Here is a 22,813-nt window from a genome sequence, read left to right on the forward strand (position 1 = left end):
GTGACGGGTTTATCTATGTGAACTTCAGGTATCGTGCATCGAAAAAGCTACGCCGGTAGTAAAGTGTCCCGAAGAGTTCATAAAAGTCGTCGCTTTCGTTGTAAATGCGTTTCCCTATTTATTCGGCAGCCACCGTGCAGCCATTAAACTTTTGCCTGCACGCGATCCTACCTCCATCTTTATCGTAACGCGATTTCGAGCTCCTACGATGTCTCTTTTTTTCTTCGTTCTCTCCAGTCACGCGCCTGTTATGGGTCAAACCGTTGTTCTCTTCTTTTTTTTCCTCTTTAGAAATGTTGGTCTTCTAAGAAAGCAAAGGATTGTCCTAGGGATCTGACCACCCACGTGGAACGAGGACCTTACAACCTCCCTGAATATCCGGATACAAGATATTTTCGGTAACTCGAAACCGCAAAATGTAGCACAAGATTATACAGCCTCTCCACTTACCGTTTCTTTCTCTCTTTTGAAAAAACGAAGGGCGAACGGTAGCAGATAGAAGCTCTGCTTGGCTGAAGTTTGTTAGAAATTAGGGAAATTAGATTATTTTGCTGTGAGTGAGTTTATGAAATTGTGGGCTTTTGGGAATTAATGTGGTAAATTAAAGAGGGAATTGTAATAAAATAATTAAGTATTTTACATTATTGGTCAGGTGCGATATATTGGAGGTTGTTATTAGTTGTGGAGTTATTATTAGGGATGAAGTATTGACGCGTGAAATTCGAAATAGGGGATGTGTGAATTTTGAAAAACAGATAAGGAAAACTCTCGTCCATTTTGATCCTAGATGAATGATCCTGAGGTGAATAAAAAGTGTTGGAACCATTCGGTTGTAAGTTTAATTTAATAGTTCCATAGGTTCTTGTTTGTCTCGTTCAAAATTTGATTCTGTTTGTTAATAAAATTCTTAGTGTTACTATTTTTAAAAGTAAAGCTTGAAAATCTTATTTCCATTGTGTTAAATGAATCGTCCTCTTTTTCGCCTCATTTCTGATTTACGATATCAATTACTACAATAAGACTTTCATGAATTTTAACCACCCACTGTCATAAATCAATAGAGAACAATTTCATAAATTATTATGTATCCATCTTTGAAAACGGTCCTTTTTTGCAACTCGGTTACAATCCACAAATATTTTAAATCAATTAAAAAACAGTAAATTTTGAGAAAAAATAATTTGAAATTTTTCGTCTTAAAAAGCTATTATTATTAATTACAATGATAAAACTTTGTTTCCTTTAAATAATTTTATTTTCTAAAAATTTTTGCTTGATTCACATTTTCTTGATAAACATTTCATTAGTAAATAAAGTTTCTTACGGATACATTATTACGTGAATTTGATAAATTTAAATATTTTTAACTAAATATTTGACGAAAAATTATTACAGTGCATCATTATGTATTTATAAAGCATATTTAAACAAGTGTTGCCCATATCTCGTTGACAGTCGATTGTAATACGAATTTTATTTGCATGCCAACGTGTCAAAGGCGCACAGGTTAATCAATAGACTTCTCTTTGACACGGGATTCCAAATAACGCTGTCTATATGCACCCGATGGATCATATTTTGCTTCCAAAAGACTCCAATCTTCAACTCTGTTGTCGATTAAATAATGGGAGATTTTATCAGCAATTTCTTTCTGTTTCTCGCTGCAAGCTGAACATTCGTGTTCCAAAGCATCGGGAAGATTTTCTGTAATTTTAATTAGAAGTGAAATTATTAAGGAGATGTGGATGATTTTATTGTTGAATGTTCGTTTCTAGAAAAACACGTGCTGGAACTATGTTTAAAATGCTTTTAACATGGAAATATATTAAGAATGATGAATAAATGAATAAAAGAAGAAAAATTTATTAATGTACATTGTAATTGAACTTTATTTATAATTTGATATATGCATTTTGAAGATTATTATCGAAAGAAATGATCATAGAATAGATGAATTTTACTGCGGCCATTTAAAGAAGTTTAGGGTGAAACTTGACGTATGATAGCTTTTAAAGATTAATAGTATCTACTTGGTGAATACTCAATTTTGTTATTTTAAAATTTGGAAGATCTTCGATTTTTGAATTTTAGAATGCTCCAATTATTAGATTTCTAAATTTTAGTATTTCAAAACTAGCAAATTTCTAAATTTGAGAAGTCCCAAATTAGCAAATTTCTAAATTTGAGAAATCACAAATTAGCAAATTTCTAAATTTGAAAAGTCGTAAATTAGCCAATTTCTAAATTTGAGAATTTCAAAATTAGAAAATTATTAAATCTTAGAAGTTCCAAATTAGTAAATTTCTAAATTGAAGAATTTCCAAGATGTTAAATCTTCAAATCTTAGAATATCCAAAATATAAAATTTCTAAATTCTAGAATTTCCAAAACACTAAATTTTTAAACTAAGAATATCCAAACTATCAAATTTTTAAATTTGAAAATTTCTAAACTGCAAAATTTCCGAATTATAAAAATTACCCTTTACTAATGATGTATACAAAAATAATATAATAATAAAAAAATAAACACAAAATAACTTAAATTTCAACAATTGTAACATTTAATATTAACTAATTATGTTACTGCCTTTAAATTTAACACATAAATCGAAAATTTGATCAGTGATTATATTTTCACGAAGTCCACTAATTCCCAAACAAAAATTCCAGTAATAATAAAAATTTCAAGTCAAAAAACTCACTTTTGAGTTCAGCAGCATCCGGAGTACAAGCCGCACGATCCAACAAACAGTTCACATATCCATTCAGAAGTCTGTGGTTGTTCAATATCACATCGATATCGACATTGTCATACTTTGTCGTGTATTTATCTTCGGCAAGTACTTGTACAAAAAAAATACAGATTGCGAATATGAAAACGACTGATATGGTCTTCATCTTCGTTGCGGAAAAGCATCAAACTCCACGTAGCGACTGGTTCGATAACTGAAGAGGCTTGTTAGAATCGTCGTCTTATATCCTCAGAAAATGGCTCGTTATATTGTATGAAATTGTAACCAATTATTTGCAATACTTATTCGAAGGAAATTGTAATTTGTTGGGGAAAAACGAGCACGAAAGGACAATTTTTCTTTTGTGGAAACGTGTCGTAAGATGAGTAATGCAGACTTGCAAGGAGTCTTCATTCATCATTATGGAGTCTTGTTATATGGTTTTGAATGAGGGAGTAGAAAGAATTAAAAGTGCAATATCGATGGAGTATCAATTATGAAATGCTTTGTTACATGATAAGACATAGTCCTGTTGTTGAAGTTCCAAAATTTGATATTAGAAATTGAGAATTAAAAGTTGGGAATTGAAAATTGAGGAGTGAGAATTGAAAATTGAAAGTTGAGAATTGAAACTGAGAATTGAAAATTGAGAATTGAAAATTGTGAATTGAAAATTGAGAAAGGAAAATTGAGAATTAAAAATTGAGAATTGAAACTGAAAATTGAAAACAAAATTGAAAATTGAACATTGAAAATTGGGAATTGGAAATTGCTAACTCGAAATTAGAAATTTTTTAATTCTAAACACTTGAAAATGTTTAATTTTTGAATTTCTAAATTCGACCATTTAAAAATTTTAATTTCATAATTTCTGTTTCTTTATTCGAAAGTGCTAATTATCTATATATTTGATTTAGAAAATATAAATAGTTGTATATTCTGACACTTGAAGCTCTCAAATTTCTAAATTCTTAAATTTGTAACTGTTGTATTTATAAATTGAAAAATGAATAATTTCAAAATCTATAAATTATTAAATTTGAAAGTTAATTATTTAAAAATGTCTCAAGTCCGAAATTTGATATTTCAGGAATTGTAACTTTAAATATGAATACTCAATTATTTATAGAATCTATATTGGCTAAATTTCTACATTTAAAGATACGAATTATTCAAGAATATCTGAAGTTTTAAGTACAATAATTTGGTAATTTATGATTCACAATATTGGGCATGAAAATTTAGCGATTTACAGTTGCCAAATTTCTAAATTAGAAAAACTTGCAATTCTATAATTTTGATACAAATGATATTTCACAAATAAAAATTTACACAAATGTAAATTCGCACAAATAAAAATTTCACAAACGTGAAAACTTCAGACTTCCAATAAAAAAGACTTAAAAGATGTAAATAAAAACTAAGTTGTGAGAACTAAATGACTAAACTTGTGACTAAATTCTGAGAACTCACATAATGCGTTCAAAAATGAGGCAATCTCCTTAATAGCGAGCGTCTGGTCATTTCATACATACTCTGCAATCAGCAACAATGTAATCACAAAAGTATCCTTTATAAACATTCCAGCGTCTATTCTGTTACAAAATTCCGTTTCCGACCATCCTTAAATCTCCGTTTCCTGTTCAAACAAGTAAACGCATCTTTTACCATACACGTGAACAGAATTCGATTGCCTATGAAATTACATGTATTCTAATCGATTCATTGTACAATCACAGCTTTTCCTTGAATTACTTCAAATGAGCATAAATAATTCTGTCCCTGGGATATATTATAGTCTAGCAAGCATCTCCTTGAGGCGACATTGGACTACGTGGAAGCGTGCAGTACTTAACAGGAACGTAGAACAGATAAGACATTGTAATACCAGAAATGATACTTCCTACACACGATTTTGTATTCTGTCCAGTTTTTTCTAGCTTCATAAATTCAACGAACTACATTGTTTTAAGTTTCTTCCTGAAATCTGAAGCTTCTTGTCGACTCTTCTACGTGACATTTAAATGGAGGTGACTTTATCATCTATGGTGATATCATTACTCTTTTAGGAAATATTTTTGGACTGTAAGTACTTTGAGTGCTAAGGTGGGTCATTAAATGTCTGGCTGAGTGTAGCAAACCATGCATGTATGCTGACGTGATGCTTATGTTCATATGTACATATTTTATTGTATGTACAGTAAAATTATAATACTGTTTTGTAAATTATTAAAATTGAACGTAGTTTGAATATTGTTAAAATTAAACATATTTTGTATATTGTAAAAATTGTATATTGTTTTGTATACTATTAAAATTATAGTCACTTTATATTACAGTGAAAAGATACATATGTACATATGTGCATATTTTATTTTGTAATACAACTTATATTATTTTACATGAAGAAAGATAAATACATAAAGCAAGGGAAATTAATTAACATATGTTATAATTCATGCAATAGTTTATAATTATATTTTGACAAAATTATCCTAAAGGTTATCATAAGCAAAATTACAACTTCACTTCAGTAATTTTTAATTTTAAATGGATATAATTCTTACATTCAACTCTTAATATATAATTGTATCTTTGCAATAATATAGAATTATGGCAATTTCTTTTTAAATTATCTATATACAATTCAACAAGATTATATAAGATATAAATTTGATGAATTACGTGAAATAAACATTTACAAACTATAACAAATAATTGTTAATCAACGTTAAGTAATCTAATAAAAAGTAATAATGATAATATAACTGCATTTTTCACTGTGGTCGTCAAGAGGTTATACAGTTACGTCATTTTGGAGATTCGATAATTTGAACATTTTTTAATGTAGAAATGTGAGAATTCGGTCATTTGGAGTCAAAAATATGAAAATGTTTAAGTTGAAGTTTGGGCTTCAAAATTGTTAAATCTTCCATAGTTAAATAAAATAACTTTTATTAAAAACTGTCCTAGTAGCCATACTAACTTCAAAGCTGACATTTAAACATCAAAATGGCAGCAATGCGCCGACATTTTGCGTCCTCTCTAAACTCCAAATGACACAAAAGTACATCCGAAGAACATTTCTCAGAAAACCTATCATTTTGCCTCCAAAATGGCATAACCTTCTAACTAACATAAATTATTTTTAAAATTGCAAGAATATTAATAAAAATAAGAGTAAGAGTATATAGATAAAAATTAAAAATCGCTACGTTGAGTATCGTACTCTTCCGAATCCGTATCCGAGGACTCCGCGCAAGCGTAACACACTTTCCCTACATCCCTCCAGCATTCAGCACAATGAACAAAAGGACAACCAGGTGTAGTGCATTGTCTATGTTTCGGGCCTCTTCTAGGCTCCACTTCCTCGCAAATTAAACACCTATCCCTAGCACACTCGAAAAACTGCAGCCATCCAAAACGATCCGGCCATTTTAACCTCAGAGCCATCCAAAAGTCTACCTCGTATTCCAAACGACGCGTCCTCACCATACTCCTCACTTTCACCTTCATAAATTTCGCGAAAGAGAGTCTGCGTCGTAGACTCTCGTTATAAAGAAACAGCACTCGTCTCTTCTCTCTTTTTCGATAGAAAAAGGAACAAATCCCTCGGCGAGTACGCTGGGTGTAAATGGATGCGAAGATTAGCAAGAAAATCCCTAGGAACGTTCCGTAGATCTTGAGGATCACGTAGGTGGAGAGTTTCGTTGGTTTTGGGAGACACGCTTCGTTTGTAACCACTGTTTTGATGTGCTTTTTTACGTTGAAACCTCGAATCGCGCTTCGTATTAGGTTTGCTATCACTCCTGTGCCACGAATTTCTAGCAGGAGGTCGTGGTGACCTGTCTGAAATAGAAAAATTTTACTGTATTTTATTGTATTTTATTTACTGTATTTAGTCTATTTTACTGTAGTGTTTGATGTGATATGTCTGGTAAGTTGGAAATTAAGAGAAATGTGGATGGTGTTGTTTGAGTGTTAAGTAATAGACATTACATTGTACACATATGTACCTACAATATGAGTTTAGTAACCTATATAAAATTTCTTATTGACGCAACTCAAATAATCTGAAAAGTATTTTACTTTGATTTATAATATTTGATAAGTATGATTTATTGTAATACATGTATGTGTATGTGTAATAGTAGGTACATATGTGACGTATTCACAAATAATTCAGATATACGTATAAATAATAATTCAAATCAAAGTAAAGTACTTTTTAGATTATTTGAGTTGCGTCAATAAGAAATTTTATGTAAGTTACTAAACTCGTGTAATAGGTACATATATGGTGTACATACACATACATACATATGTATACATAAGTAATTATTGAAATGTGTGTGTGTGTGTGTGTGTGTATGAACATTTAAGATTTTGAAAATTTGGGAAGTTGTTGATCTGTGAATTTGAAAATTTAGAAATTTGAAAAATTACAAATTACGAATTTTAGCTATTAAATAATTTGGAAATTTGATAATTTGAGAATATGAATAGTTGACAATTTTAAGATAAATTTAAAAATTTGTAAATTTTTGAACTCGAGAATTTAAAAATTTGAACATTGGAAACCTAAAAATTTAAATTTTGAAAATTTAGAAGCTTGAGAATTTCAAAGTTTGGAAATTTATAAAACTTGAAAGAATAAACTTGAGAATTTAAATTTTGAAATTTTGGAACTTGAGAATTTAACAATTTGGAAATTGGAAACTTGGGAATTTAAGTTTTGAAAATTTAGAAACTTGAGAATTTAAAAATTTGAAAATTGGAAATTTGGGAATTTAAGTTTTGAAAATTTAGAAACTCGAGGATTCAATAATTTGAAAATTGTAAACTTGAGAATTTAAATTTTGAAATTTTGGAACTTGAGAATTTAAAAATTTGGAAATTGCAAACTAGAGAATTTAAATTTTTAAAATTTAGAAACTTGAAATTTTCATAATTTAATTTGCAAGCATAAGTACCTAAAAATCCCTAAATTAGATAATTTCCCAATTGTGTACATTTGAAAATATAAGACCTCAAAAATAAAAAATATTTTAAATTAAACAATTTAGAAATGTGAAAATTAGTAAAACTAAAAACTTGAAAAATCTAAAATTTTGAAAATTTGATAACTCGAAAAGCACTCCACAGAATTCAAATAAACCTACCTGAGTATACTCTACATAAGCATGTCTCCTGATCAAATCCAGCGCTTCAAAGAACAGCCAATCCAAAATAACAAAAATGGTCGCCGTAATTAGTTCAAGGAGCAATTTCACCGTTTGTCCTACCAAATGAAAACCTTCAGCAGAACTAGGTTTCCAGCTATAAGGATCAACAAATTTTTTTCTTTCAATTTTCTTCAGCGGCAACAGCGTCATGCTGCCACGTGCTTTTCTTCTTGCGTCGATTCTCCGGAAGTAAGGCGTCACATAAATATTATCGTGCTCAATTTCCGTCAGATACTTATCGTGGTATTTTTGAGCATTCAAAATGATTTTTAGAAACACGAAGGATAAGCATCTTTTCACGGTTATCATCACGGTCTCGAAAAGTTTTCTTCGTACGGCGAATTGGTGCATCACAGCCTTTGCAGCCTCGGCTGAGTCTTGAAGATCCAAAATCACGGCTGGTTTCTTGATTTTGTACTGAAGTTTTGCGTCTTTTAAGCTCCTGCTGAGCTCGTCTCGGGTACCTTTGAAGAAGGATCGCCTCGTTGAACTTTAACATAGATTAAGGTTCTTGTAAGGGTAATTTTATGTACGTTTTGTGAAGCTGGAGTTGACTGGTTGAGTAAAATGATATTACTTTGTTTTGGTTTGAAGTATTATGGAAACTTTTGGTTTGAAAAATTATGGAATTTTTATTGAACTTAAGCAAGTCTGATAAACTTGAATTAGACTTATGATAAACTTACATGTAGTAAAACTTACTTGTAGTAAATTTGCAGTACAGTTATAAGTTAGAAATAACTTGAGAAAGTTACAATACATATGGACTTAAGTAAACTTAAGAAATTTACTGTAAAGCTTCAATAAATTTACAATAAATTTCCATAATTTTTACAAGGTAAGAATTATAAAAACTTCAATTTTTTAATTACTGAATTTCTAATTTTTAACCTTACAAAATTTTCAAATCTATAAATAAATTTTAAATCTTCACTTAAAATTTTTAAATTATTAAATTGAAAAACTTCTTAACTTCAAATTTTTAAATTATTAAATTTCCAATCTTTACACCTATAAAATTTATAAATTTGAGAAACTTCTTCACTTCATCATTTTCAATTTTAGAAATGTAAAAAGTTCTCAACATCATCATTTTCAAATTTACTGATTAAAAATGTTAAAAATTAGAAATTTATAAATGTACCTATTTACATTTCTACCAGAAGTGTTTGAAATGTATCAAGGTTTTCTATAGCAAATAATAACTTGACGTTCATGCTATCAAGTCTATCATTTATTATGCAATAAAGTTCATCGAAAGACATACTTTTTAGAGCAGCATATCCTTCACCGATACCGCTATCGACTTTTCCTTCAGGATCACAAATGCTTGAACCTCCGAGTGCTTGAACTAAATTGCAAACGAAAGTAAGCTTCATAGGCCAACACAGGAGCCACGCAACAAAGACGGTCACTTTTTCGTAACATTTGTTATAAGCATCGCCAAACATGTCCCTATAAATACATACATATAATCTTTAAATATTTCATTTATACATATAATTTCATGACTGCATGAAATTTTTAAATATTGCACTTTTTGATATGTAAATATATTATCACTTATACATACATGTATAATGTGTATAAACATGTACATTGTATATTCATACATTGAAGAATTGAAGAGTTGAAGAGTTGAAGAGTTGAAGAGTTGAAGAGTTGAAGAGTTGAAGAGTTGAAGAGTTGAAGAGTTGAAGAGTTGAAGAGTTGAAGAGTTGAAGAGTTGAAGAGTTGAAGAGTTGAAGAGTTGAAGAGTTGAAGAGTTGAAGAGTTGAAGAATTGAAGAATTGAAGAATTGAAGAGTTGAAGTATTGAAGAGTTGAAGAATTGAAGAATTGAAGAATTGAAAAATTGAAGAGTTGAAGAGTTGAAGAGTTGAAGAATTGAAGAGTTGAAGAGTTGGAGAGTTGTAAAATTGAAGAATTGTAAAATTGTAAAATTGTAAAATAGTAAAATTGTAAAATTGTAAAATTGTAAAATTGTAAAATAGTAAAATTGTAAAATTGTAAAATAGTAAAATTGTAAAATTGCAAAATTGCAAAATTATAAAATTGTAACATTGAAAAATGGAAAAATTGAAAATTACACAATTACACAATTGCAATATTGCAATATAGCAATTATAATCTTTAACCCGTTTACAGGATATAATTTATAATTGCATACTGATGTACAAAATGGCAGATTTTCAAGACGTACCTACATCTTGTTGCGCCCTTGCTAAGTTGTTCCTCGCATCTTGCTTCGATTTTCTTTTTGTATTTAGCTTCGAATACGTCAGCATCGGTTTTAGCATTCTCGATTTGTTTCTCGTGTTTCTCCTCGATTTCCTGGCTTCTCTTTGTGTCACCTTGTAATTCATCCAAGTAATCGTTTTCCTCTTTCAGTCGCCGCATTTCTTCCTCTCCTTCGACTTCTTCCACGATGGGGCTCATTAAGTCTCTCACGGAAGATAAGGTGTCTTTTATTTCATTCGCGTCTGCTTTCATAGCATGAATGGCCTTTTGATTATAATAGACACAATTGAATTTTATCGGGCACTTATGTGCGAATGCGTGTTTGAAATGTACGATGAATTACGGAAGTATTAGTACGCTTAGTCTCGTGATAATTGTAATTAGAGATTGAAATACATATTATTTTAGTATTCGTATTGCATTTCAATCAGCAATGTAATATAATGAATAATGTAACATAATACAAAAATAAATATACACGTAATAAATAATAAATATAATGATATAATATAATATATGTTTAGTTAATGAAATAGTATATTCCTTTTAAATATGGCGATTATAAGAATGTTTTGTACCATTTTGAATAAAATTATTTTATGAAAGGTACCTGTTGAAAAGGTTTGAACATCAGATCAAATCGTGTTTTGGTGAGATTGTACGTCAATTGTGAGGTGCAAGCAAATGTCCTCATCACTTCTTTCGCGTTATACATCAAGTTAAATAATGGCCCAGCTATTATGTACGCTAGAACTAACGCTCTTAGCATACTGCGACCTGAACGACCAAAAAATGCTGGCACTGTCAAAAGGCAAACGCATCTGACCTATAACAGTGAAGGTAATATCTTTTAATTTATTTTTGTGTGAGTATAGTATCCAGATATAATATTTGTCTGTTTATGTGAAAATTATAATCGAATGAAATGAACAAATATTGCGCCTGCAGAATGGTGACCGTTGCAACGTTCGTGCATGCATTTTGATATGTTCGTTGTAAACTGTTCTAAATACCTTGAATTTCGGAATTTAGAAATTTGGAGATTTCAGAATTTGAGAAATTTAAAATTTGAAAGTTTGTAAACTTGAGGATTTGAAGATTTAGGGGTTTGGGTATTTGAGTATTTGGATATTTGAGGATTTAGAGATTTGGAGATTTGGGGATTTGGGGATTTGGGGATTTGGAGATTTGGGGATTTGGGGATTTGGGGATTTGGGGATTTGGGGATTTGGGGATTTGGGGATTTGGGGATTTGGGGATTTGGAGATTTAGGGGATTTAGGAATTTGTAAATTTGAGGATTGGAGAAATAAAAAATTTGAAAGTTTGCAAAATTTGTGGATTTGAAGATTTGGGGATTTGGGGATTTGAGGATTTGGGGATTTAAGGATTTGAGAACTTTAAAATTTGAAAAGTTGTAAACTTGAAAATTTAAGAAGTTGGGGATTTGAGATTTGAGTATTTGGGGATTTAAAAATTTGTGAACTTGACGATTTGGGGATTTAGAGATTTGGGAATTTAGGAATTTGGAGATTTAAGGATTTGGCAGCTTAAAAATTTTGTAGTTTGTAAACTTGAAAATTTGGAGATTTGGGGTTTTTGTATTTGGGGATTTGAAGAATTATAAACTTGAAGATTTGGGGATTTAGGGATTTAGGAGTTCGGAGATTTAAGGATTTGAAACTATAAGGATATAATGACTCGAGAACTATAAAATTTGAAAATTTACAAAATTGAATATTTGGGAATTTTAAATTTGTAAACTTGAAGATTTAGAAATTTGGAAATTTACGAATTTGCAAACTTGGGGATTTAAGTATTTGAGAGCTTTTAATTTGAAAACTTGCAAACCTAAGTATTTGTGGTTTTGAAAATTTAAGACTCCAGCCACCAAAAATATTTCTTACAAAGAAACTACTCATTATTTTAAAAGTGAAGAGGTCTTCACAGAAGAGTTCAAAATTTCTTGCGATTTTAATATAAAGAACTAAAATTTTAACGGAGCCCTCTTGAGATATAACAATGTAAGAAAAAAATACCAGGGTTTTAAAAAATGTATTTATTCAAATTTTCGGGATATAAAGAATCTAAACTGGAAGTTAAATTACCTGGGGTCGTTTCATCCTCAGTGCAACCATTAAAAGTGAACTATTCACAAAAAAAAATTGCACAACACATGCCTGACTGGAATTGAAGCTTACACAAAACAAAATTGTACAGCACATATCTGACTTAAATTGAAGCTTACCTGAATTGAAGCAGCACATCCAACTGACAGCATCACTACAACAATAGCACCAAGACTCAAACTAGTATATCTATCAAACCCCAAATCAACGATAATGCCCTCGTACAAAAGTACAGCCATAAAGAATCCAAGTAAAAATCCTACAAAAGCACGTGCCTTCTTATGAGTGCCTATGGGATCGTAGCAAATATGAAACAGTGTAGGACAATTTTTCAGATAATACTTGAAGAAACTTTTTTTGAATTTTTCCACTCGAACACCCAAATTCGTCGTTTTTTCTAAACCAGACATTTTGTCTTATGTAAGATAAAAGATTTGAGTTTTTTACGTCATAAAATCGATTAGTATAACGTATGAGAATCGAAGTGTTATCGTCTTGTTGGTTAGAGAAGAAATCCTTGACATCTATTCTCAGATTGTCACTCTTTTTTTCCCCTGTATACAGTCCATTTAAATTACCATAATTTATCACTGTGATTCATTAATCGCAGCGACGTGAATCTCTAATGAAACTTGTTTGTCACGTTTCGAAATACTCATTTGTAGCATATCGACAACCGAGAGAGATTAAATTGTTGATTGGATTCTACTGGGAACAAATGGAATTTAATAAGACGATTTGTTTTGTGCTTAGAATGTTTTGTGGTTGTGGTGGTAAGAATGTAAAGGGGTAATCTGTTACTAAAGTTAGAAATGTGAAGACTTGAAGGGTAATGATATGTGTTCCCATTTTTATAAATTTTTGAAGATAACAGTTTGTGAATTGTTAAATTCCTGAATTGGAAATGTAAATGTTTAAAAATTTGAAGAATTAAAGGAGTGATGTTTAATTTTTTTAGACATTAATTCTTAAATTTTTTAAAGTTAATTATAGGAGTTTTTATTTACACATTTTTAACCTTTTAAGTTGCTAAATTTATACCTTTCTTAATATTCCAGTCTTTTAATTTTCAATTTTTCAAACTGCTAACTTTTTAAATTTCCAGCCATCCCACTTTTCAATTTTTCAATTTTTCAATTTTTCAATTTTCCAATTTTCCCACTTTTGACCTTTTCAACCTTACAATTGTCCAATTTTTTAACTTTCCAATTTTCCAAATTTCCAAATTTCCAAGTTTCCTACTTTCCAAATGTCTTGCTTTCCAATTTTCCAAATTTCCAACTTTCTACATTTCTAAATTTCTAAATTTCCAACATTATCACTTTACAAAATTTTAATTCTAATTTGCAAAGAGGAATGTAAAATTTTAAAATATATTTCTAAATTTCCAACCTTTCGAAACTGTAAGCTTCTAAATTTCCACATCCTCACATCCAAAAATCAATAACTTTGATACTCCCATATTTTCAAATCTAGAAATGTAAAAATTAAATATTCCAATATTTTCAAATTTCTAGATTTAAGGGTATAGAAATTGGAAACATAAAAATTATATTTTTAAATCCTCAAATTGCTAAATTTTTAGGTTTATAAATCTAAAAACTTGAAGGAATTACGTTTTTTAATATTTATATCACTACTTTTCTAAATTTATATGTTTGTTAAATTTAAGATGTGTTACATTTCAATCCTCACTTTTTAAACTGATACGTCATATTAGATATTTAAAATTAAACTGTCATAAATAAAATTTATAATAAACCTTGAACATCAAATTGGTACCTCATAAATAAAATTTGTATTAAACTTTGACCTTCAAATTGGCACCTCATAAATAAAATTTGTATTAAACTTCAATATTCACACTGATATGTCATAATTAAAATTTATATTAGACTTCGACCTTCAAACAGACATGTCATAAATAAAATTTGTATTCAACTTCAATCTTCAAACTGACATGCCATAAATGAAATTTGTATTAAACCTCGACCTTCAATTTGCTACGCTATTAGAAGATTTGTAATAAACTTAAACCTTCAAATTTCTATTAATGAAAACCTTCAAAGTTATGTAATTAATAAGGCTCTTCTTAAACCTAGATCTTCAAATTGCAAAGCTGTTAATAAGATTTGTATTAAACCTAGACCTCCAAGTTGATTAGCCATTAATAAGACTTGTCATAAACCTAGAGCTTCAAATTGTTATACCATTAACCCTTTGCACTATTTTGACGAGTCTGACTCGTGACGCACTCGTACTTCGGCCATGATCAATTTTACTCAAATTTTTAATACGCTTCAATTTGGAGTTCAAGCCCAATTATAATTTGTATAGTCAACGATTAAATAATAACATATTGACATAACATTTCAAAGTTTTTTGTCGGTTTTAATATTGTAGCTTTAATTAGTCAGTTCTGACTGACGCACCTCAGAAATAAGTCATAGTGCAAGGGATTAATAAGACTTGTCTTAAACTTAGATCTTCAAATTGTTACGCCATTAAAACGATTTATAGTAAACCTAGACCTTCAAATTGTTATACCTTAATAATACTCGTCTTAAATCTAAACCTTCAAATTGCTAAACCATTAATAGGATTTGTATTAAACCTAGAGCTTCAAATTGTTATACCATTAATAAAACTTGTCTTAAACCTGATCCTTGAAATTGCTAAGCCACTAATAAGATTTGTATCAAACCTAGACCTTCAAATTGTTACGCCATTAAGAAGATTTGTAGTAAACATGAACCTTCAAATTGTTAGGCTATTGATAAGACTTGTCTTAAACCTAAACCTTCAAATTGCTACGCCATTAAAAGATTTGTAATAAATCTAAATCTTCAAATTGTTTCGTCATTAATAAGACTAGTCTTAAACCTAGACCTTCAAATGGCTAAGCCATTAACAAGGTTCGTATTGCACCTAGACCTTTAAATTGTTACGCCATGAGATTTCAAACCTCGACTTTCAAGCTAACATGCCATAATTCACTCTTACGTCCTTAAATCCCGTACTGCAATGAATAAAAGAATAATTCAGCGGATCAGACACTCGATATTCGGATTTCTCAGTTCCTCTATTGATTACAAAACATTAATTTCTAAACACGGCTGCTATCAACGAACATTAGAAGCAGGATGAATTATAGTAAATTTAATACGAAGGTTGTGGTATTAAAACAACGTGGTTCGCTTTCAAAATTACATAATGGCGGTGGATATTTATCGGTGTCCAGAAAGGCATCGGTGGTCAGTTAAAAGCCGCATGTCGAATACAAATCGCTGGAAATCTAGACGTTCCCGTTCCATGGCGTCGAAAGTAAAAGGAGAGTACGAACGAGCACAGAATATTACGAAACTCATGAACTTGACGAAACTTTATTTTCAAAAGGACAAACAGACAAAAGAACTTGTTGAGTTTTTAATTTTTTTTCGTTACACGTTTCGGTTCTAACGTAGCTTTTATACACGAATCACCGATCGATTACGTGTTCGAGAGAGCAATCATATTCGTAAAGAGCGATGAAATTATTTATAAAAACTTTAACTGTCTTCTAGATTAAACATAAACAAAAAACACTTTTCCTTCATTTTCAAAGGTGGTTAGACGGGGACGCCGATTTCCTTCGCTTCCTTCTCGAATTTGACTCGGTATTTCTTTTCGGGGTCGTATTTGTCGACTAGTTTCTGCCACATCTCGGGTTTGTTGTTCACCAAATGCTTGATCACTTTCTTCGTTACTTCCCTCTGTTTCTCGGTACACTTCTTGCACTCGGTCTCCAGGGCGTCAGGTAAGATCTCTAAACATTGCAAAAGGAATAATTAGTTTACTTAATTATATTCATTAAATTAGGTAAATTAAGGAAACTAGTTGTACTTGGTAAATTAGTTAAATCAGTGACTAGTTACACTAGTTAAATTAGTGAAATAAGTTACACTAGTTAAATTAGTAAAACTAGTTACACTAATTAGGTTAAATATTACCTAAATTAGTTAAATTAGTTCAATTTCTTAAATTTCTTAAATTAGTAAAATTAGTAACATTGGTAACATTAGTAAAATTAATAAAATTAGTAAAATTAGTAAAATTAGTAAAATTAGTAAAATTAGTAAAACTAGTAAAATTAGTAAAACTAGTAAAATTAGTAGAATTAGTAGAATTAGTAGAATTAGTAGAATTAGTGAAATTAGTAAAATTAGTGAAATTAGTTAAATTAGTGAAATTTGTTAAATTAGTTAAATTAGTTAAATTAGTTAAATTAGTTAAATTAGTTAAATTAGTTAAATTAGTTAAATTAGTTAAATTAGTTAAATTAGTTAAATTAGTTAAATTAGTTAAATTAGTTAAATTAGTTAAATTAGTTAAATTAGTCAAATTAGTTAAATTAGTTAAATTAGTTAAATTAGTTAAATTAGTTAAATTTGTTGAATTAGTTTAAAAAACTCTAATTTCGTAGAATAAAGAAGTTGCAGCACATTAATTAAAATGTAAATAACATACACGAAATAGGTAAAATTAATTTTTTACAATAATGTTGTAACGATTACATTAAATATTGCGCAACCAAATATTTATTATTCTAAGTCCAAGGTCTTGCATTAAAAAAAAAGTCATACCCATTACATTAATTTTTTCTATATTTCACCGACACTTTTTCAAATTGGACTTGATATAATATTTTACTTCTTTATAAAAGTGAAACAATTTTTTTGTAATAGTATAAATATTTATTTAAATTTGAGTAAAATATTTCCACTCGAAATTATTCAAATTGTTCGAATAATAAATTCCTACTTAAAATTACTCGAATGAAAAAATTCTTATTCGAAATGATTTCAATAAAACAATTCGTATTTGATATTATTCGAATAAAAAAATTCGTATTTGAAGTTATTCAAATAAAAAGAAATTTGTATTTGAAATTATTCAAATAAAAAAAAGTCGTATTCGAAGTTACTCAAGTAAAGCAATTCGTATTCAAAGTTACTCAAATAAAAATAATCGTATTCGAAGTTATACAAATAAAAAAAACTCGTATTTGAATTTATACAAATAAAAAAAAAATTGTATTCGAAATTATTCGAATAAAAATTTGACATTCAAAATTGTTTGAGCTATTGAAAGTTCTACGGTTTAAATTTGAAACAAATTACATTGTGGTACTTACTCTTGAGTTCAGCGCCATCAGACGTGCACCTGCCTTCGTCCATCAAGCATTTGAAGTAATTGTTCAACAATCGGTCGCTGTGAAGAATTTGGTCAACGTCGACATTGTCGAATTTGGTCGTGTATGTTCCTTCTTCAGGGCGTGCGGCTACGAAAGCAACCGCCACAACGAGGACCAAGCAAAGCACTGACAGTTTCATGGTTTCTGTTATAACAAATTTCAATGAGAAATTAAATTTAGTTGTATATTTCACCCCTTGCCGTACAATTCATTTGCTAGATGCGTCAGCCACAAATTACTATTCATAGTTGTAATATTAAAACAAACAAAGGAGAATAAAATGTTATGAGCATTTTATACTCAGCAATCTTTCATTATTCAAGTTATAGTTAGACCTAAATTTTAAGTTTTATTTGTAGTAAAAGAGTATTAATTTGAGCAAAGTTTGTCAGTGTGAGCAATGAGTGCGTCACTAGTGAGACTCGTCAAAGTACGATGAGAGATTAAAAGCTTTGAAACTTTCAACTATTTATCTAAGAAAGCAGTATCCATATTGTAGGTATAACTAAACAGTATGATAAAATGAAAGAACTAATTTTATGACCTTATTTTGCAATAGGATTACATTTTGTGTAGGTTATCCTTTTTTAGTATCGTAATAACAAGTTTGGCATTATTTTATAATATCAATAGTGACAAATTGAATAGTTTATGATTGCATTAACCTGATATAGACTAATTGGCAACATGTTGCATAATTTTCTTTGAGGTTTACTTGAATTATTTAATAAGGTAAAATATCCAAATATTTTATTTCCTGCTTCTTATAATAATAGACACATAATGTCCTTTCATTGACATTTCATATTTTGTTATAAATTATTTTATTTTATTTTAAATTTACTTTATGTTGTCTTAAAAAGTAAGATATTCAAGACAACATATAATAAAATAAAATAAATTAATTTATGAAAAAATATGAAATGTCAATGAAAGGACATTATGTGTCTACTATTATAAGAAGCAGAAAGTAAAAATTTTCTTTTTATTTATGAGAGAATACTATAATGTAATAATATAGTACTATGGTATAGTACTGCAGTATAATACTATCGTACAGTAGAACAGGTTGAATAACTACTTATAATAAGTAAAATGATTACGTATAATAATAAGGTACGACAGTAACATAGTAACGTAACCTACATGATAATAACATAAAATAATAGTATTAACTACACATAATAAATGAAACCAAATATCAATAGTTGAAGTATTGCACACCAACTACCAGTATCTGATATTAACAGTAAAAAATTGTATATTATTCTATGAAACCCAATTTAATACAAAATTTCAAAGTGGTGCTAGAAAACAATATTAGACAAGTAATAATAACTTTGAACTATCCAACAAATTTGAAGAAATTTACAATTACATACATACGTTATATAAAAATTAATATATATTTAAATATGTGACACATATTAACACACACATATTTTGCAAAATACAAAATTTTAAAAACCTTGCAATGTAGATTTCAAAACAGTATACAAACAGTTATGGATGATCTTAGCGCGCCATTAATTGCATACTTTGCCCTATTTAATGATGTTTTCATTTAACACTCGATGAATATGAAAACTGTTACGTATTACAGATGTTGATATAATTTGCTATATAACACGAGAAATGTTATCTAACTTAATGTTATATAACATTGTTCTTTCTCCTTTTCTAACAGTTTTATAATGTTGCTATACAACGTTTAACCCTGGGGGTACTATAAACGGATATTATGCGCTAACCAGAAGCTTGGAATGATACGTTTCCTATGCTCCACTTGCGTAGATAAGTGCTCACTAATTTTCGATTTATTGTTACTTACGTAAAAAATTTCACTGCACTTTCAAATAGAAATCTGTTTCTACTATTGTTCTTTTTAACACAAATAAAGTCAAAATGACTGGTTTCAAATTTCTCATTTTATATTACAAAATTTTATTGACGTGATTTTATGGAAATGTCTGTCATATTTTGTTGAGGTGAAAACTAGTTCTATATGTTACTTGATGCTTTAGTATTTATTTACTTCCCTTTTCATTTTATTTTTCATTCTTCAATAAACGATTATTTAATGCCGGTAGTTCTAGTGTCAATCTATAATTAAAATTCTTAAATCGTAATTAAAAGTTGATCGTTTTAATATTTTAATTTGAGACTCAAAATGGAGTTGTACAGTTCAGATCATAATTTTAATTGCAACTGAAATTAGAATTGTTCAACTATTTTAAATTAAAACTTAAGAAGTTTTGAGTTTATTGACATTTTAAAATTTGAAAGTAAAAATGTAATGTCTTAATTTACATTTAAAATTTTTGTTTTAATTTCTTAACTTGAAAATTGAAGTTCTTTTGATTTGTGTAAATGAAACTGTAAATACGTTAATTGCTTTTAGACGTAACTATTACGTCAGTGATTTAGCACTGAAACTATAGATTACTCCGTATTCTAAGAATTAAAAACGATTACTGTCATCCGGTATATAACGTTTACACTTTCTGGTTAAGTAAAACAATAAATCACGTGTTGTATCTATCGTATATTCTCTACTGCAATTTATAATTATTTAAAGTACAATTGACAAAGTATTCATTCGCTACTTCACGAAATTAATAATGTTGGAGTACATAAAAATTTTTCCCTTTGAGTTAAGATGATTGTATCGCAAACACAGTTTATTATTTTTATAACAAAAAATTATTGAATTTTTTTGAAACTTATCTGACTGCAAGTAGTAATGATATCAAAGACTACTGCAATTTCAGACTTTAATAAAATGTTAACTTCAAACTTAATTTTTACTGTTTCAATGAAGACTTAATATTTATAATTTAATTATATCGAAATGGAAATAATTTCACACTGACACTTTAAGACATCTCCAAAAGATTCATTTTTAATAATTACAACGCAAGAATCCGATTTTAAATTTTGTTTACATCCCAAAGGATTACAGAATCAAACTCTAAATTACAGAAAGTAAAATGAAGATAATTTACTGTATAATTTCTCAAAAACATTAGTAAATGTATGAGCACACTTTTCATTAACAATTTGCATCCAATAATTGTCACAAAATATTTTCATTTTTCACTTATTGAAGTAAATTTCACTTACTTTCTACAAAGAAAAATGTTTACATGATTTTACTCTTTTACATTTCCATTAACTAAAAACTATTAGATTTTTACCATCAAATTTTTCGACCTATTTTTCTCCAAATAAAATTTATGTAGTACTTCATCATTTTATATTTGCCTTAAATAGAATAAGTTTGAAAGTACATAATTAAAGTTTGAATATATTAAATAAAAGTTTGAGTATTTAATTTAAAGCTGTTTGCCTCAATATCAATAAAAATTATTGTAATTTATTTTAATTTACATTAATGGACAATAAAAGTTTGTTAACAATATCTGTCACGTGTACATGTGTACTACTGAACTTGCGATACAATCACCTTAGTCGATTATGTCAAAGTGAACCGGTGGTCGGTGATCGTCACAGCGTGAGATGTAAGTACGCACAAGATGGCGAGTCACTTTCGAAGGCGCGAAACACTCACCTGAACGTAATAAGCTGCGATTAGATGCAATTGTAGAGATTTCTTGGCTCGCGATGCTTATATATGATCCAGGTTTCCAGTGGTAGGATCAAACGCACATATTCAAGGTGGACGAAGGTGGGATCGACGACGATTCATACAGGCTGAACCCCACCTGGAAACCTATACACCTTCACCTTTGTTTTGCTGGGTCTTCTGGAAAATATTCGACTTGCTTGTTGATCCAATGATGACGCGCATTTTAATGTCTTTTTTTCTGATTCTCATTAACGTTGCTCACGAGCTTCATCCTACATTGAGGCACCTCGAAACGTTTCCACGAATCTGCATTTTATGTCGTTCACTGAAATTAGAATTATATCTAATTTATATCTGTTATATATCGTTCACTGGAATTATGAATATGTTTATTATAATTATGTCTTTATTTTATTATAATATATATTTTGTTGAGAAGTTTTGACTTATTTTATATTTTCCAGTCAAATTTTCGTATTTGCTGCTCAGCTGTAGTTACACAAAGGAAATATAGACACAGGTTTAGTGACACAAGAAAGTATATTTTAGCAAGAAACTTCTTATAATTCATATGTTTAAAAATAGTAAATATTGGTTCATTGCCGTTAAGGTATATTTAATATTTCGTTTTCCCGGAAAAAATAAAAACATAATTTGTATTTGACAAAAGTACAGTAAAAGCAAAATTGAAAAAGCAACTGTCAATGAGCATAAACTTAACGACATAATGAGAAAGTTATATCGCAAAACTGAGAATATAAATATGAAACTGAATCTCCGATACATTTTGTTGTAAATATGTTGCATAAATAATATGATATTAAATACTTGTATTTTATTCAATATAAACAAGTTTCATATTTCTCATATCTGTAGCCACAAGTTCCTGCTCTGCTTTGTTAAAATATTGCAAATGTGTAATATAATTTTTCTTGAAATGCATTTGTTTATATTGTTTCGTTATTAAAATATTTAACGAGGGTTCAGAAACATATTTTTATAAAATTGAAAAATTCAAGAATTATGTAATGCGTATATTAATAATTGTATAGAATAAAACAGCAAAAACTGAATTTTTTAAAATAATATTTAACAATGTATTTTTTTAAAATTGATTGAGTCATACTACATAATTGAAAAGTAAAATTCAAGATCTATTGTTAATTTGAAGAAATGAAAATACTTGAAACTATAAAAAGACTATGAATGAAAAATTGTAAGTACATAAACGGAGAATTATTTCACAAAAGTAACCAGTAATTATATATAGAATTGAATAACGAAAAGTATAAGAATTTTGACAATATATTGCAAAAATGAAAAATACATTTTGGGTTATTTCTTTTCCATTTATCAGGTTTATTCTCAAACCACAATGCAAATAATTTGAGTTTATCTGCCTAAGAGATTGATTACCAAAGTTATTATACGTATTTTAGAATGTACAAGTGACGAATGTTAAATACTGTGCAAAACTCAAATATTCTGTTTTCCTTCTTTATTGTACAATATATTTTTAGCAGTGATTGAAGTAATAATAGATACAATATATAAAAGTAGGTTGATTATACTGAAGTTTGATAGAAGTAGCCTGTTAAGTAGAAATAAATTAATAATTAATTGCTTGGTTTTTGTTTCGTTTCTTTTAATTATCTGCTATAGTA

The 22,813-nt window shown here is 28.9% G+C and overlaps 3 protein-coding genes across 4 annotated transcripts; all 3 read right to left on the reverse strand.

The window, feature by feature from the left end:
• Positions 1-1,368: 1,368 nt before the first annotated feature.
• CSP4 (chemosensory protein 4) lies at positions 1,369-2,979 on the reverse strand. The gene is made up of 2 exons (XM_003700166.3): positions 2,705-2,979; positions 1,369-1,704 (listed from the first exon to the last, which is right to left on the reverse strand). The coding sequence occupies exons 1-2, from the start codon at positions 2,898-2,900 to the stop codon at positions 1,508-1,510; spliced, it is 393 nt and encodes a 130-aa protein (XP_003700214.2). The 5' UTR covers positions 2,901-2,979; the 3' UTR covers positions 1,369-1,507.
• Positions 2,980-5,257: 2,278 nt separating this feature from the next.
• Positions 5,258-15,553, reverse strand: LOC100881995 (protein sneaky). Its single transcript, XM_003700182.3, has 6 exons — positions 12,447-15,553; positions 10,810-11,025; positions 10,162-10,463; positions 9,227-9,414; positions 7,897-8,423; positions 5,258-6,583 (listed from the first exon to the last, which is right to left on the reverse strand). The coding sequence occupies exons 1-6, from the start codon at positions 12,735-12,737 to the stop codon at positions 5,936-5,938; spliced, it is 2,172 nt and encodes a 723-aa protein (XP_003700230.1). The 5' UTR covers positions 12,738-15,553; the 3' UTR covers positions 5,258-5,935.
• A 141-nt stretch (positions 15,554-15,694) lies between these two features.
• CSP3 (chemosensory protein 3) lies at positions 15,695-21,289 on the reverse strand. Of its 2 annotated transcripts, none has more exons than XM_012298264.2 (3): positions 21,132-21,289; positions 17,501-17,704; positions 15,695-16,132 (listed from the first exon to the last, which is right to left on the reverse strand). In XM_012298264.2, the coding sequence occupies exons 2-3, from the start codon at positions 17,697-17,699 to the stop codon at positions 15,936-15,938; spliced, it is 396 nt and encodes a 131-aa protein (XP_012153654.1). In that variant the 5' UTR covers positions 17,700-17,704; positions 21,132-21,289; the 3' UTR covers positions 15,695-15,935. The 2 variants fall into 2 exon arrangements, with proteins under 2 accessions (XP_012153654.1, XP_076392877.1); XM_076536762.1 differs by lacking the exon at positions 21,132-21,289 and adding an exon at positions 21,027-21,125.
• Positions 21,290-22,813: the final 1,524 nt, after the last annotated feature.

This window comes from Megachile rotundata, chromosome 10, assembly GCF_050947335.1.
Source record: "Megachile rotundata isolate GNS110a chromosome 10, iyMegRotu1, whole genome shotgun sequence".
NCBI classification, from domain to species: Eukaryota; Metazoa; Arthropoda; class Insecta; order Hymenoptera; family Megachilidae; genus Megachile; species Megachile rotundata.